Genomic DNA, 16,343 nt, shown 5'->3' on the forward strand with positions numbered 1-16,343 from the left:
TCTGGGGGACGCAACAACGGGGAAATTAAACGCCACAACGGGGAAATTAAACGCCACACGCCGGCCACAACAACGGGACGGACCGACACACGCGACGCGATCCACGGGCGCAGGGACACGATCCGCGGTCTCTGTGGCACGCAACAACGGGGAAATGAAACGCCACAACAACGGGATGGTTGTGGTTAGGAAGACAATAACGCGGAAAGGAACTGCAACACGCGGGACTTTCACCCCGGTCTGTTTGATCCACCCACGGATTTTCGCCTTGTCAATACTACTCGCTACCGTAGTCGTTCTGTGATCACGAAATATGCTTCCCATTGAAATACATTACTTTAAAATTCGTGCTCACCACACGAAAATAACGACATTAACGTGTTCACTACACAAATCAATAAATTCAACCATGACCATTTCACGAACTGCCATGAGACTGGGCTGGAATGCACCAATCCCACTCGGATGCACCAAAAGAAGTCCCTGTTGATGGGATCCCTTAATTTAAATTCATCAGTTTAAAAATAAATACAATTTTATTTCAATGTCTATCAGTTCCAAGGCTGTTGTACCAGACCATTGTTCCTCTTTATAAACACTTTTTTTCTACCAAAAATGTGACGTTTCTGTTGCCTTCTTGGAAGTAGTGTTTCCTTCCTTCTTTCTACGGCCTTTTTTTTGCCGAAGTTTTTGTCGTTTTTTTGTTTTGTTTTTGTCATTATTTTCGACATATTCTTGCCTTACTTCCTTCCTTTTTTCTACCGTCTTTTTTCAAGTTGTACTTTTTACCGCTTTTTTGTCTCCTTTTTCCATCAGCATTTAAATGTTTTCCAGGTACAAGGCAGTTGTTTAGTAAATCTATCACTGACATCGCTGTATTGTTCCTTATAGAGACTTTTGTTTCTACCAAAACTGATTGGCGCTGGTCAGGGGGTACACGGCTTAAAAAGGGGGAACATTATTGAAAAAGGTTTGAGATCCAGTGGGCAGGAGCAGCGTTGCTAAATCCGGGGACCCGCAATCTATTTATGGACCGCCCGCTCCCAGTTGCAGCCTCCGCTGAAACCTCCCGCTTCCGCGAGATTTGTGTTGGGTCCGGCGGGATGCTCTCCTCCTCGGTGCTCATGCCACAAACTGACCCTGAAGTGATTAAAACTAAATGCATTATCTGATGTTTTCACTCATTGAACTGTCTGCATTTAACCAATCCTCCCTTCTGCTCTTTCTCTCCTTCTGCTGGTTCTCCTTTCGATCACACAGACGTCTTTAAGGTAAGAAACACAAAATAACTCTTAAACTGTTTGCTTTAATATTGCTGAAGGTTTACGGTTTATAGGCCATAAAGTCTTCCCTCTTCCGTCTGAAGGTTAAAACTCATACTGGTTCCTCTCTCTTACTGCTTGTGTTGAGTCTGCAGAAAGCTCTTCTCAAACACATCCTCATGAACGGGTTCAGATGATATCCTCCGAGGTATCAATGCTTTTTACTGACAACATGAGTTGATATAAACTGTTGAATGAGTGTCGATATGGAATCAATATAATGTTTTACATATAGTACAGCTAGGGCCCTATCCTGCACCCGGCCCAGCGCAAAGCCCGACACAACTGTCTTTGGTAGTTTAAGACCAATGCAGTTGTCAGTTTCCAGTCCAGCGCCCACGTTGTTTAAACAGCAAATGCACCTGCACCCATCTGTGGCCCATGGGCGTGCTGGTCTTACAGGGAGGTGTGTTCAGGTGCATTCTGGGAGTATTGCTATCTTGAGGCAGCGGGAAGTGATCGTGCCATTGACCTGGTCTAAAGTCAATAACGCAGCATTTCATTGTTATTTTAACAGAGCATTAGTAAAATGCTCCTAGACTCGTGCACAGCGCACACACTATGCTTGTTACACACACAGGGACACACAGCAGCACACACACATGCAGACGATTACAAATAAAAATATTACAGTGCAAATCCTCCATCATAATAGCAATGCACCAAGGTCCAAACGCACCTGGCTTTTAAAGGGAATGGGAGATTATCTCTGATTGGTTGACTGCATGCTACGCCCAAAACACCCCTCTGATTAATGAAGACACTAAGTACAACCCTTTAGAACCATGCACACGGACCCTTTTATCAGCCGTCATACTAGCAAAAGTGGATTTGGACACGCCCTAAACACACCTGCACCAGGCGCTTCACGCCGTACACTTAGATCGTTAAAATAGGGCCCACTGATGATATAATGTACATAATGTTTTACATATAGTACATATTGTATAGTGTTTTACACCCCTAATATCCGTGGGGATAATGTCAGTAAATGTGAGTAAAATAAAGACTTCACTCATCCTGTGTGAATGCGCCGCACAAAACACAAATGTGTGGGGTAAAACTTGTGATTTACGCCCCGCTGAGGAGGAGGAGGAAGAGGAAGAGGGGGAGACGTTGTCTCCTCAGCAGTCTCATGGGACGCCGGCAGAGGACAGCGAGCCGGATGACATCCTGCTGGAAGACGAGCAGGAAGACGACTTCGCCAGCTCTGTGCTGGCCGCCATTGCCTGCTGGCACTTCAGCGCCGCGGTAATGGTGAGGCTTTCTGCCGCCCGCCGGTTAGCGCCGACAGCTGCAACCGTAACTAAACTAAAGTCCCGGATAACGTCACTCATCATCCATCACTTCCAGCTGCTCCGGAGCTTCATGTGTGGAACTAACAGCTGAGCTGCGTCAGAAACACGCAGCGATGTTTAAACATTCAAGCTTCAGTATCACAATTTAACACTTAAACTGAAAGTTCACGTAAACTTTTAATAAATCCCATGAATCATCCCAGGGTTCCCTCCAAATGTGTCGCACATTTCAGCCTGAATTTTGAGAAAAACGGCTGAAGAAAATGCAAATGAATGTATGATGTTGTTAGGTTCTATCCGAAGGTTTCTGCCTCTTAATGGCGGTGACACACCAACCCGATTATCGGCCTGCGGACAGTCTGGCGAGGTCGGTGACTCGAGTCTGTTCGGTGTGTTCCGTGCCGTCGTCCGTCGGAGGAGCCGTCGGACTTCAATTTGGCCGACCTGACTTGCTGGGTCGGAGGGTGGGCAGTCGGACTCAATGACCAATCTGATTGGTGGAGTTCTAGCCCTTGACGAGCGAATACGTGCACTTATGTTAGCGTGATGAACAGCCTCTCAAAATCTGAGTAAAATCTTTTAAACTGACCTTTGTTGATCTGAAATGAAGACAGATTCAGCAACTGCACGGCCTATTTCTCTCTTAAAATGTTTTCAGAAACACGTTTCGGTGAACTATCTTCGTAAAATATGAGATTGTATTCTGAATGAGCCTCCATTATGCTCTGTTGTAAAACCTGGGAGCAGCCAGACCCGCCCGTTTGTCCAATCAGCTGCCGGTTTTCATTTTTTGGGCAACAATACAGATTAGCGCCGCCTGCTGTTATGGAGACGTATTACATCTCGTGCACGCTCAGAACGTACGCTCAAGTCGCTTCAGTGTGTTCAGAGGCACTTTTTGGACCAACGAGTTGGTCCAAAATCGGCAGGTAATGTAAGTCAATGGAGGCCAAACGGCGTTGATAAACACGCTAAAAAGCGAGTATGCGTCTTGATAACACGCCAATAATGGCCATTTCATGAGATCAGTCTGCAGAAAAAGATTTATTAAAATGTGAAACTGTTCCTTTGTTGTGGTTCAAACAAACTAAAAAAAAGTACTTTCAGCAACTTTTTGTTTTACCCCCTTTCATTTGTTTTGCTTCGCCAGACATGTGACTCGCAGCTTGTTTTTTGATGCAGGTTTACCGCTGCAAGGCTGAACATGCCCGGGGGGGGGTCTTCAGGTTGTGTTTGGTTGCTAGGTAACACCAGGAGTTTGCAGCTGCCTCTCGGTGTGTTTTCGTTGCTGTGGTTTTTTTTGCACGTGTGGTGTGTGAAGCTGATAACCAACCGCTGCTGTGCTGGATTCACTGCTTGACTTGTTGTTCATGCTTTCTGTAAGAAAGGGTCAATTCACTTTAAGGATAACTTTGTTTTTTTGTACACCCTGGACTCTATGTCTCCATGTGTGTGTGTCTGAGTGTCTAATGGAACAACAATCTCTGAAACTGGTCCAGTATTAAACCAGAACCAAGCTGTAATGTAACCCTACAGGACTAATGTTCAGCATCAGTTAGCGTCACTAAAAGTTCTGTTGTTGCTGCAGACAGACTCAGATTATTATTCTAAGTGTCTGACAACATTATGGGATGGATCCCTACAGAGTTAGACCTTTTAGTTAAAGAGTAAGATCCTTTTAGTTTAACATGAAACAGCCCCGAAATCACCATCACCAAACCCACCAGACTCCATGTAAATAATCAGTACTTTTAGCGTGTATAGAGCCAGCATATTTCCACCAGACTCCATATAAATAATCAGGACTTTTAGTGTGTATAGAGCCAGCATATTCCCACCAGACTCCATGTAAATAATCAGGACTTTTAGCGTGTATAGAGCCAGCATATTTCCACCAGACTCCATGTAAATAATCAGTACTTTTAGCGTGTATAGAGCCAGCATATTTCCACCAGACTCCATGTAAATAATCAGGACTTTTAGTGTGTATAGAGCCAGCATATTTCCCCCAGATTCCATGTAAATAATCAGTACTTTTAGCGTGTATAGAGCCAGCATATTTCCACCAGACTCCATGTAAATAATCAGGACTTTTAGCGTGTATAGAGCCAGCATATTTCCACCAGACTCCATGTAAATAATCAGGACTTTTAGCGTGTATAGAGCCAGCATATTTCCACCAGACTCCATGTAAATAATCAGGACTTTTAGCGTGTCTAGAGCCAGCATATCTCCACATGTAAATGGGTGAACTAAGGGTTTACCAGAGTGGTGATTGTTGGAACAGTGGAAAGATGAACCAAGACGGCTTTTGATAGTTTTATTTAGTTTCTGTCCACTTTGAATGAAGTGTGTTTTAAGATGATATACTGGACTAGTTTCAGAGACTGTTGTTCTCATCAGACACTCAGACACAGAAACATGGAGACATAGAGTCCAGGTTGAAAACAAAAACAAATTACCCTTTGATATAAAGACATATTTTCCTATTTCCCAGATGGAGTTTTGAGATTTCTGTCCAAACTTCCAGGCAGAAAACCTTCATCATGTTTTGTGTTTTGCATGAATTGATCTTTTTAATAATGAGAGTTACACTGAGTTTGGTTTGTTTGTTGTTCGTTGACTCAACTCAAAACCTGCGTTTGATCCGAAGTTAAAGATTAACTTGACGTTGTGTTCCATTTGTTGCAGGAGGTAAACAAAGGATCTTCTAACGGCTGCAAGAAAGAAAATGGCCAAGTGACTGAAGAAGAAGCTGCAACTGAAGCGAGATGCGAACAGGTAAAAAGTAGGAATGCACCGATCCAACTTTTTCAGTCCCAATACCGATGCCTGGGCTTTGTGTATCTGTCGATACCCGATACCAATCCAATACAGTTGTTGAATTAATAATACACTGTATACCTTCCACCTTATACCTTCCTTCCACCATGTGGAAGAGACTAAAGGCATCAGACCTTCCTAACTAAGACATAATAACATAGATGTAATGTATTGCATTCTTATTTATCTGTACACTCAACTCTTCCAGCATACGACACGTGTGACAGAGGGGGAAAAAACGAACAAAACTGTAATTAAAATAGCCCCACATCATCACATACCCTTCACCATACCTAGAGATTGGCATGGTTTTATTTCAGTTAGCCTAATAGCTGGTTTGATTTGCATTGAGAGATGATTTCATGGAAAGTACCCCATGCCACTCTCTAGGTGAAAGGTATGTGATGATGTGGGGCTATTTTAATTCGAAAGGCCAAGGGAACTTTATCAGGATGCATAGTATCCTGGATCCATGAAATAACTGGCCTTTAAGAATAAAAATCTGCCTGCCTCTATGGGAATTTAACATAGGGGTGTACTGATTTATGCCCCCTGTATTTTAAGGAAGAACATTTATTTATTTACGATACATTATTCATTCACAAAGAAAATTGGTGTCCTTAAAGGTTGGATTTTTCCTCATTTTTTTAATTAAGGCATTAAGATCAATTTCCTAAAGATGATTTTTTTATTCCTCTTTTTAGTCAACTTTAGCATGGGTGTCTATTTTTTTCACATGACTGTATGTGCAATGTAGTAGCAGTGACAAGGGGAAATTCAAGGTCCCAGTAGCTTAAAGACATCACACACAACATACCTTACACATACATCATAAACAGGATGATAAAATAACAAATCCACATGAATAATATGGACAATAAAAGAAAAGAAAAGATACTAAATCAAAAAATCCACATGAATGTACTAAGGGATGTATGGTAAGGTTAGATATGAGAGTGTGTGTCATGGTGGTAATGCAAATAAGTCCAATATTGCAAGGAAGTAATAAGGTTACAGCCATTGTTCAAGTATTAAGTTATTAAGTTAGACCTCAGTCCAGGCTGGGGGAAGGAGGGAGGGAGGGAGGGGTTGTGCATATGGGCTGATTCATTAACCCTAACCCTTAGCTTATTCCTCCTGTAATGGATTTTCTTCCCTTCCAGCCCTGCAAAGATAATCTTCCTCTGGAGAAGACGTCAGAGTTCGAACCGACAGAAGAAAACCAAGAACCAGAACCAGAACCCTGCTCTAATCCCGACAGTTTGTCTGCTACACCCCCACGGATATCCGCGTCTCCTCGACAGTCGGACAGATTGAAACTGGACGCCGATCCGGAGCCGCCGTCCGCCACCACGACTGACTCTGATTTCAAAATCCTGAGTAGCGGGGAATCCTCCGAGGATGAGGCGTACCTGAAGGAGGCGCCGGAGAAAGTGGCCGGATCGCCGAGCATCCTTCCTTCCTCCGTCTTGGACAAAGCGAGCGCCATCGCTCAGCACTTCGCCGGCAGCGTCAAACGCGGCAGCTTGTCGCATGACGACGTTCGCTCCCCCAGCTGTGCGTCGCCACGGTTACCCAGAAGCGGCGGTAGCAGCATTATCAACCTTGGCACCGAACCTCTGGAAACTCTGCGTCTCAACAGCAACTCTCCTGATTCTGATTCGGCTTTCGGCGCGACAGATCTGACGCTGCTGTCTCCACGGAGCGACAGCCTCTTTGATGGCGAGCGAGGCCTTTGCCGTAGGCAGGACTCCACGCTGTCCAGGCAAGACCAGCTGCTCCTCGGCAAAATCAAGACGTACTACGAGAACGCCGAGAGCAAGGACGCCACCTTCCGCATCCAGCGCAGAGAGAGCCTGACGTACATCCCGACCGGGCTGGTCAGAAGCTCCATCAGCCGGCTCAACAGCATCCCAAACGATAAAACCGTCCGGACGAATCCTGCCAACTTGGCCCCATGCTTTAGTCTCGAGTCAAACTCTGCTTTGCCCGCAGATACCCAGAGTCACATGGTCTCTAGTGACTCTTTGGACTCTTTCAAGTCTGATCAGAGAAGTACCGATCCAGAAGACTCAGAAGGAATCACTTGGTCCAGATCGCAAAGCTTGCAGGACAATCCGTCCGAGGACGACGAGTTCAGACCATCATCTGAAATGATCAAGATCTGGCAGACGATGGAGCGAGAGATCACAGGAAACCAACGCTCTCGAGAAGCTCCGCGAATCCCCAGAATGGCGACCGACGTCGGGACTAAAGCGGCGAACGAGAGCCGAGAGAGTGGAGCGTCCGACCTCAGCACCATCACAGAGGAATCCTCCAGTCTATCGCCTCTGAAGCTCAAAGCCTCTGGTGCGAATCGGACAAGAAGTCGTAGACAGGACGGGGTAAAAGTGTTCGGGGAAGACGCTGTGGGCCTCAGGGCGGCGATTCCTCGGGTCTCCCAGCTGAATCAGAACTACGAGGTAAAGCAAATCATTTGTTTTAGCAATTAGACCGCACAATGAAAGACTAAGGGCCCTATCTTGCACCCGGTGCACGCAAGTGTCTTTGCTATTTTAAGACGATGAGGTAAAGCAAATCATTTGTTACACAATGAAAGACTATAGGCTCTGACACACCAACCTGATTATCAGCCGTCGGACAGTCTGGCGAGGTCGGTGACTCAGGTCTGTTCGGTGTGTTCCGTGCCATCGTCAGTCGGTTGGCCTTAATTTTGGCCGACCTGACTTGCTGGGTCGGAGGGCGGGCAGTCAAACTCAATGACTAATCTGATTGGTGGAGTGCTAGGCCTTGACTAGCGAATCAGTGCATGAGAAGCCAGAGAGCTGACAACGCCAGTATCTTCTTATTACTAGCCATCGTATTTTCTTCCGTTCAGCGAGTAATGACAACGATCCTTCTAGACTACTATCAACCCTCTCTGATGAAATTAATGACGGACGATAGCGTGCTCTGTGTTTACGAGGTCCAGAGAGATGTTCCCTCATTTCACAGCAGCAGGCGGCGCTAATCTGTATTGTTACTATTGCTATTATTGTTTTGCGCGTAAGTATTGCGCATGTGCAAAGCGTACGCTCAAGTCGGCGTCGCTTCGATGTGTTCCGAGGCACTTTTTGGACCTCTGGGAGGCAGTCAGTCCGACTGCCTTTTCTGCCGACGGTCGGCCATCAGGTTGGTGTGTCAGAGCCTTAAAACTGTCTTTGGCACTTTAACTGCATCTTTGCTAGGGATGCAACGGATCATAAAACTCATGGTTTGGATCGGATCGCGGTTTTAAAGTCACGGATCGGATACATTTTTGGATCAGCACAAAAAACCTTGATATATATTACAGGGTTTTTCCTGCGTAGAGGAATTTTTGGCACCCCCCCAAAGAGGTTTTAGCCAGCCCCAAAGTAAAATCACCAGCACCAAAATGATAAGAATTGAGAGGAAAAATAGTAATTCAAATGTGTTTAAGAGCAATTTGCCAAACAACAGTTGAAAAAGCAGAACATGAACTTGAATAGTAGCGCTAATTCAGTTTTACCGTCCAGTCTGTGTGTGTCTGTGTCTGTGTCTGCGTGTGTGTGTGTGTGTGTGTGTTTGTGTGTGTGTCTGTGTTTGTGTGTGTGTGTGTGTGTGTGTGTGTGTGTGTGTGTGTGTGTGTGTGTGTGTGTGTGTGTAGCCACATCATTTTCCCTTTGCAGGATAACCAAGTTTACTTTAACTCTGACTTTGACTTTGAAGGCAGAGGCAGAAAGGCGGAGCAAGGATTCAAACCAGCAGGTTGAGGTAGACAAGACGAAGAGCAAAGTCCTCCATCTGGCCCGCCAGTACAGCCAGCGACTCAAAACATGCGAACCAGCGGTCGGACAGAGAAGTTCCCACCTCCTAATGAACCGGAAGACTCTACCCTGCGTGCTGGAAGAGAGGGAGAGTACAGGTACATACACTGAAAAAAGTGATTCTGAGATCACACATCTGTGAAATTTACAATACAAATCTCAGTTTGTATCTTTACATGAAAATGTATCGTTTGAAATTCATCTGCATTTGTTCAAAATACAATAAAATTGTGTGTTTTTTCATTCACATGCGTTATCTTGTTATCCCAGTCGATCTTCTCAAGTACAAACACTCAACAAACAATAAGCTTGTTTCATTTACGCTGTTCCGTAATACCGCGAACTGGCACGCACACCCGTTCCCTCCTGATTGAAATTAAACAGCAGACCACATTTCCAGAGGCTGAGTTTATGGTTGAGTCGACTGAACGTTAAGGTAAGAATAAAGTTTGCCAAGTACCTGGTTAGATTAGCTAGATATCAGGCCTACTTAGCAAGTGGCTTTCTTTGAGGCCTGCTATTATATTAGCTAGCCAACTAGCTGCTAATACACGAGACAACATGACTTGCTTGTAGTATTATTAGGGTCCCTACACATGAACTTGTGTTGTATGTGTACCCTGGATTTATTTAAAATTATGTAAAGATAACGTGTCTGTTTGACCGCAAACAAATCATGTAGCTAAACAGGCTAGAAAAGTTATCAGCTAACTCACGTCAGCTTAGCCACTAGCTAACAATTAAAACATTAATATTCAGTGTTAGGTCTTATCTAAGACGACAGGCTGTCAGTAAGTTTGTTAGACTTGGAAGTAGCTTACCACATTAATGACAAAACAGCTAGTTTTGAGAAGCAACGAGCAGGAAAAGTATTCAGTGCAACTTTTGAAATGTTAAAATCTCAAAAGCCACTCGTCAGATCATAATGGTTTGGAGGTTTTATGCAGAAGGTGACCCATAATGTATAAATTACTCACAAATGTTACAGAAATTTCCTGAAGTTGTTTAATAAGATAAGGAAAATCCAGAAATGTACATGTAAGTCTATAAGAGGCAATGTCTTTCTGCAACCAGTTCTGCAACCAGCAGACTAATTTATTCTAACAACTGCTGAATAAATGTACAGTGTTCTTCAGAAAAGATGTGAATGTATGTAAGAAACAGAAATAATCTGCAAAGAGATAAAATCAACATCAGATAAATGTGTAAGACGTAAAATTAAGTAAATCTGAAAACTTGAATTACTATTTTTCATGCATTTTATTTTGGCCTTTTTTATATTATAGTGTAGTTTTTGTTAATTGCAGTGGTTAGTAACTAACTGTGATGTATCTTTACCAGCTGTCTCTACAACTACACTGGATGAAGGTATCCTTACCAAGTTACTCTACCTCCTACTGAAGGTTTGTACAAACACTTAGTTAATTGTAGTATTGAATGTGGAAAAAGCGATTTGTCACCTTGAAGCCTCACATTCTCCTGCAAGATTAAGTAGTAAATACAGTATATATTGACATGTTTAAAATTGTCCCTGATTCCTCAATACCATCAGTGTTTCAAATGATTTTCACATTTCCCAGGACATGAGAAAATGTGCAAAACTATTCCAAAATATCACCCAGTAGACTTTTAGGCAATTTCCTGCATTGTCCCACTTTAAAACTACCTCCACTTGTTTTCCTGTACATGCCATGCTTGTATGAGTTTTGTTTACCTTGCATGGTTTACCTTACAAGTAGGCATGGGCCTACTTTAGATTGACGGTATGATAACAAAAATATCACGGTTTTACAGTATCACGGTATTGTGATTGCAGCTCTAAAATGTGTTATTTTGAAATGTCTGGTTTAAAAAAAAAAAAAAAAATTATTTATAAAATTATTATTACTCTTATTTATGGTAACAACATATCGAACATGGAACATTTAAGCAATAATACATCACGACAGGAAAACAATAGAAAAAACGTTAGTTATATTAAGTATTAATATATAAGTATTGTTGTTGAAATCTCTGAATACTTTATTTGTATTTACCTTTACTCACATTGAAATACTTATACCTTTATTTAACCAGGAGGTCCCATTGAGATTCAGAATCTCTTTTACAAGAGAGACCTGGCCAAGGTAGCAGCCAAATCACACAAATGCATACATAACAAACACCAAATTACATTTTCACGATAAAAGAAGTACAAAATGTTAAAAATAAAAATATAAAAACACAATGAGACTCTTAAGAAAAACAAGAACATGTCTCCATCACAACACTCTTTACAGTAGTTTTAAATTCATTTATGGACATAAGGGTTTCTAACTTTAGCTCTTTTTGTAGATTATTCCACCCCCAAGGTGCTAAATAAGAAAAAGCAGTTTTTCCCAATTCGGTTGTAACTCATGGCACCTTAAAAAGCAACCACTTTGAGGAGCGTAGCTGATAGGTACCAGAGCAAACAGAGAGGAGGTTACAGAGGTACAGTGGAAATTTGCCAAGTATAGCTTTATAAATAAAGATATACCAGTGCTGTTGTCTACGAATTTTAAGTGATGTCCAACCAACTAAATCATAAAGAATGCAGTGATGGGTAAGGGACTTTGTATTTGTTATAAATCGTAGTGATGCATGGTAAACTGAATCAACATGACGCAGGATGGAAAATGCACCATGCATGTACAATATATCTCCATAATCAATTACAGGCAGAAAAGTAGCTTCCACAAGTTTCTTCTTAGCACTAAAAGTAAAGCAAGATTTGTTTCTGTAATAGAAGCCGAGCTTGACTTTAAGTTTCTTAACTAAAGCAGTAATATGTTCATTGAAGGAAAGCTTATCATCTATCCATATCCCCAAGTACTTGTATGAAGACACTCTCTCAATTGAGTTCCCATCTAATGAAAAAAGGCCACAATTGTCAAGTAGCTGTGCTCGAGCTTTAGAGAAGACCATAAACTTTGTTTTCTGTGTATTTAAAACCAGTTTTAAACTCAATAATGTGTATTGCAGTGCCTGAAATGCAGTCTGAAGTTCCTGCACTGCTACTGAAATGGTGGAAGCCTGGGTGTAAACCACTGTATCATCAGCGTATAAATGTAATTTGGCTTGAACATCTCTATCCAAATCATTTATAAAAATTGAAAACAGAATGGGTCCTAAGATTGATCCTTGAGGGACACCTTTAGTTATTTCAAGAAAATCAGATTTATATAAATACTACTTCATTTGTATACATTGATTATCCACTACATTAAAATCACCTGCCTAATGGGTTGTTTTAGTATTTAATGTAATGATTTACTTACCTGAGAATGCTTCTTATGTGTTTTAATACTACTATCTTTAAAAAAATGTTTTTAAGTTATCTTTGTAATAAGATGTAATTTCATTGTTTGCATGCCTAAATTCAACATAACTTTTGAGCTTTTGTCTTTTTTTCCTACTACAGAATCGACATGTCTGTCAGACTTCGAGACATACTGCAAGAAGAAATTCGCAAGCTTTCCTTGCCCTCAAGAATTCCTCAGACTGTGGCGGAATTGAAGAATATTTTACAAGAGACATTTGCCATTGAAAAAGACTTTGCTATTCATTTTCAGGACCAAGATTTTGGTGGTCACTTTTTTACTATCCTTGAAACTAAGGCCATAAAGGATAAAGACACTATCAAAGTGGTTCTTACTGAACAAGTGCTCATGCTAACATATGAGGATTCTTTGAATGCTCAAGTACTCGAAGAGAGCATTGATAGCAGTTGTGCCGAGTCATTGGAAGATGCCTGTTCCACAGCATCCACCATAATTCTGTCTTCTCCAGAGAGTACCTCCTCCCTTCGTTTTGAGTCATGGCCACCTTCTCCTTTGACACTGAACTCATTCTACAAGCTGCAAATGAAGCTTACAGAAAGGAAGGAACCTTACTCAAGAATCCTGTTGAAAAATCCAACATTCTGGACAAACTAGCAGATAGCATCTTTGTCTACACTGCCTATCCTTCACAAGCACAAAGGAAGCAGGTTGCTGAGGCCCTGGTTGTGAATCACCCATGTTTGAGGGACCCAGTATCCTTCAATGGTTTATATAGTTGGCACAACAGCTTGAAGTTTAAGATTGGCAATTACATAGCAAACGTGAGACACCTTGGACTACCAGAGCTAAATGTAAACTCCCGAAAGAGAGAATCATCTGCAGACTCCAGCACTCCAGGTAGAAGCTTGAAAAGGGTGAAGAAATCTGAGGTAAACTACCTCCCGCCTCATCCTCAAGGTGAAACTGATGCAACGCTTGAAAAGGAGCGAGTGGAACTTCTCTATGAGTACCAGAAGAGAGACAATAACTAACTCATTAATGAGAAGATGGCAAAAACCTTCTCAAGCGTCGAAATTATGTAACCCTCCAACCACCTGTGATTGACTTCAAAGCTTGATGGCCTGCCTTGTTTGAGTGTTCCCAGGTATGTTGAACATTTTGATCACGTCTTCTCCAATACAGGGTGTTGTGTGGCAAAGTTTCAAAGTGAATTTTGCTATTTTGAATTAATCATTTCCTTGTTTGACAGTATCACTGTCATTGTCCTGTAGCCTATGTGACACTTTCTGAAGTGAAAGTCACACATCTTCCTGTTAAGATTCAACATTGTTTTGGGTGTGCTTTTAATTCATAAGTGCAACATTGAAATGTAAGTGGCATAGCTGTAGGCAGCTGCTTAGTTTTAGGGGGGGAATGAGCAATATATTTACCTGATGAGCCTGCCAGAATAAAAGCTATTCTTACCTGATTACCTGTGGAAAAAAATATTAAGTATTCTTACACTTCCGGTGCAGCATCTCTAATCACTTAAATGTCGATTTCAGTGTAGTCTTTGGATAAATTTATCTATGTTTCTCTCAGATCGAGGAGGAATTCTGCAGGATCACACTGAAGCCACTGCAGTCCACATTCCTGGGCAAGTTGGACCAATACACACCCAAGCTGTTGAGCCTGTACAGGAGGAAGGGTGGAGCCGTTGGGAAGAAACTTGATGAGACCCTTGACATGTTAAATGAGGCATGTATTTACAACAGTGTAGTAGTAGTTAGTTTTATGTAGTTGCTTTCTGATGTCTGTAATCTCGTTTTATATTAATCTCATATTTCTCATATTAATGAGTAATCTAATTTCATATTTTTGTAGGACAGCAACATTGAGTCCCGAAGAGAAGTTGTGATCAGAGGCCTCAAACTCTACCTTGGTGAAAACACTGGAGAGTTAATCAAGGACTACCAGGTAAAGAAAATATTACTATGCTGTAGCTCTGATTCAAAGCCTTGCCAATATGAGACAAGTTTGTGCCGAAATAGCTGTTTGGCTGATAATTTGACAAGATTTTTAGGAGATTTTAAATAATGTGCCTATGTAGAGATGAGATTTGATTTTATTCATTTAATTGTATCAAAATGCCTTGCACATGAAGGACACAAAGTACAATCAAGGATAAAAAACAAAAAAACACAAAGTCCAGGACTTATTTCCATTGTGGTACTCATAATATTTTAGTATTTAATTATTAAAAATGCTGCAGTAAAACATTGAAAATCATCACAGATATCTAGAGATATGTACAAGAATATCCCAGTTTGCTGATAACTGCTGCTAATAATTGGATTTGATTATTTTTATGGAATTTAGAAGATTGGAATATATTGGAATATGATTTTGCTTTGCTATATGATTATTAAAAATGCTGTAGTGAAAGAACAAGAAAGTAATGACGGATGTATAACCATTTATATAATTATGTAGCTAACAGAACCAAATATACAATACTCTTTATATAAAGCTGCATTGCTTAATTGAATGAGCGAAAGATGATTTCTCCAACAATAGGTCTTAAATTGACTTAAAATGGCCTTAAATGGCATTTAATTGAACTAAGCTGAAGCTATTACTACATTTGTCCTCTGCATCTTTGTTGTCAGCAAAGCCAGGGATGGTCTCCTCAAGCAAGCTGGAATAGCCGTTGAGGGAGCAGAAGTCCTTTTTGGTATCCCAGATGTGGCACATGCTTGCACCTATCTGATGGGCCTTATCGATGCCTTGGAACTAAGGTACCCTAATAAACTGAAATACACATTTGAGGTCTTTCAGAAGATCTCCCTAGAGCTGGAGGATGTGAACAAAAAAATGTCCTCCAAAGTCCATGATCTCATGGTCTGTTTGCATGCTTAAAAGCTATAAAGATGGTGTTGAAGGTGTAGGATTTGAGTGAGCTGACTCTTATCAAGTTTTACAGAGTTTTACACAGTTCTTCTGAGGTTCTCCCAATGCACTCTCTCAGGTTACACTGCTTTTTTATTCTATGATGTTGGAAAATAATTAATTTGATAGAGTTTAATGTGCTGGCGCATGCTTTATTATGTTACAGTTGTGCTCATATGAACCCCTGCTGAAGTTGACTAAAAAGAGGAATAAAAATAATCTTTTGGAAATTGATCTTAATGAGGAAAAATCCAACCTTTAAAGACACCAATTTTCTTTGAATGAATAATGTATCGTAAATAAATTTAAATAAATGTTCTTCCTTAAAATACAGGGGGCATAAGTGAGTACACCCCTGTTAAATTCCCATAGAGGCAGGCAGATTTTTATTTTTAAAGGCCAGTTATTTCATGGATCCAGGATACTATGCATCCTGATAAAGTTCCCTTGGCCTTTGGAATTATTATTATTGGAATCATATCCTTCACCATACCTAGAGATTGGCATGGGGTACTTTCCATAAAATCATCTCACAGTGCAAATCAAACCAGCTATTAGGCTAACTGAAATCAAACCAGAGCCTGTGTAGATCGGCGGAGCTGTATTTGGTCTCCGCAAAGAATCAGCTGGTTAGCTTGTATAATGAACGTCCCCAAATTCAGACAAAATTCTCAGAGTCTGCTAACTTCACCTTAGTCCAGACCTGAGAGACTGAGAGGATGGGTCATTACCGATAATCAAGATCCAAAGTGTCTTTTCTTTCTCTAAATGTGCTTCTTTCCTCTTTCACTAATCTCTCTAATTGATCGAAGGATTATTGATTGGCCATTGATGATTTTGAAG

The 16,343-nt window shown here is 41.4% G+C and overlaps 1 protein-coding gene across 3 annotated transcripts in view; it reads left to right on the forward strand.

Annotated features, from left to right (window-relative positions):
- Window positions 1-16,343, forward strand: part of LOC116061266 (pleckstrin homology domain-containing family G member 3) — a 50,232-nt gene that overhangs the window by 28,739 nt on the left and 5,150 nt on the right. For 2 of the 3 annotated variants that reach the window (XM_031315375.2, XM_031315366.2), the window contains 4 exons: window positions 1,261-1,271; window positions 5,312-5,401; window positions 6,607-7,905; window positions 9,173-9,368. In XM_031315375.2, the coding sequence (XP_031171235.2) occupies window positions 1,261-1,271; window positions 5,312-5,401; window positions 6,607-7,905; window positions 9,173-9,368 (1,596 nt within the window). Of the gene's footprint in view, window positions 1-1,260; window positions 1,272-5,311; window positions 5,402-6,605; window positions 7,906-9,172; window positions 9,369-16,343 lie in introns of all 3 variants that reach the window. The other variant, XM_035995734.1, reaches the window with a different exon arrangement.

This window comes from Sander lucioperca, chromosome 19 (genome assembly GCF_008315115.2).
Source record: "Sander lucioperca isolate FBNREF2018 chromosome 19, SLUC_FBN_1.2, whole genome shotgun sequence".
NCBI lineage: Eukaryota > Metazoa > Chordata > Actinopteri > Perciformes > Percidae > Sander > Sander lucioperca.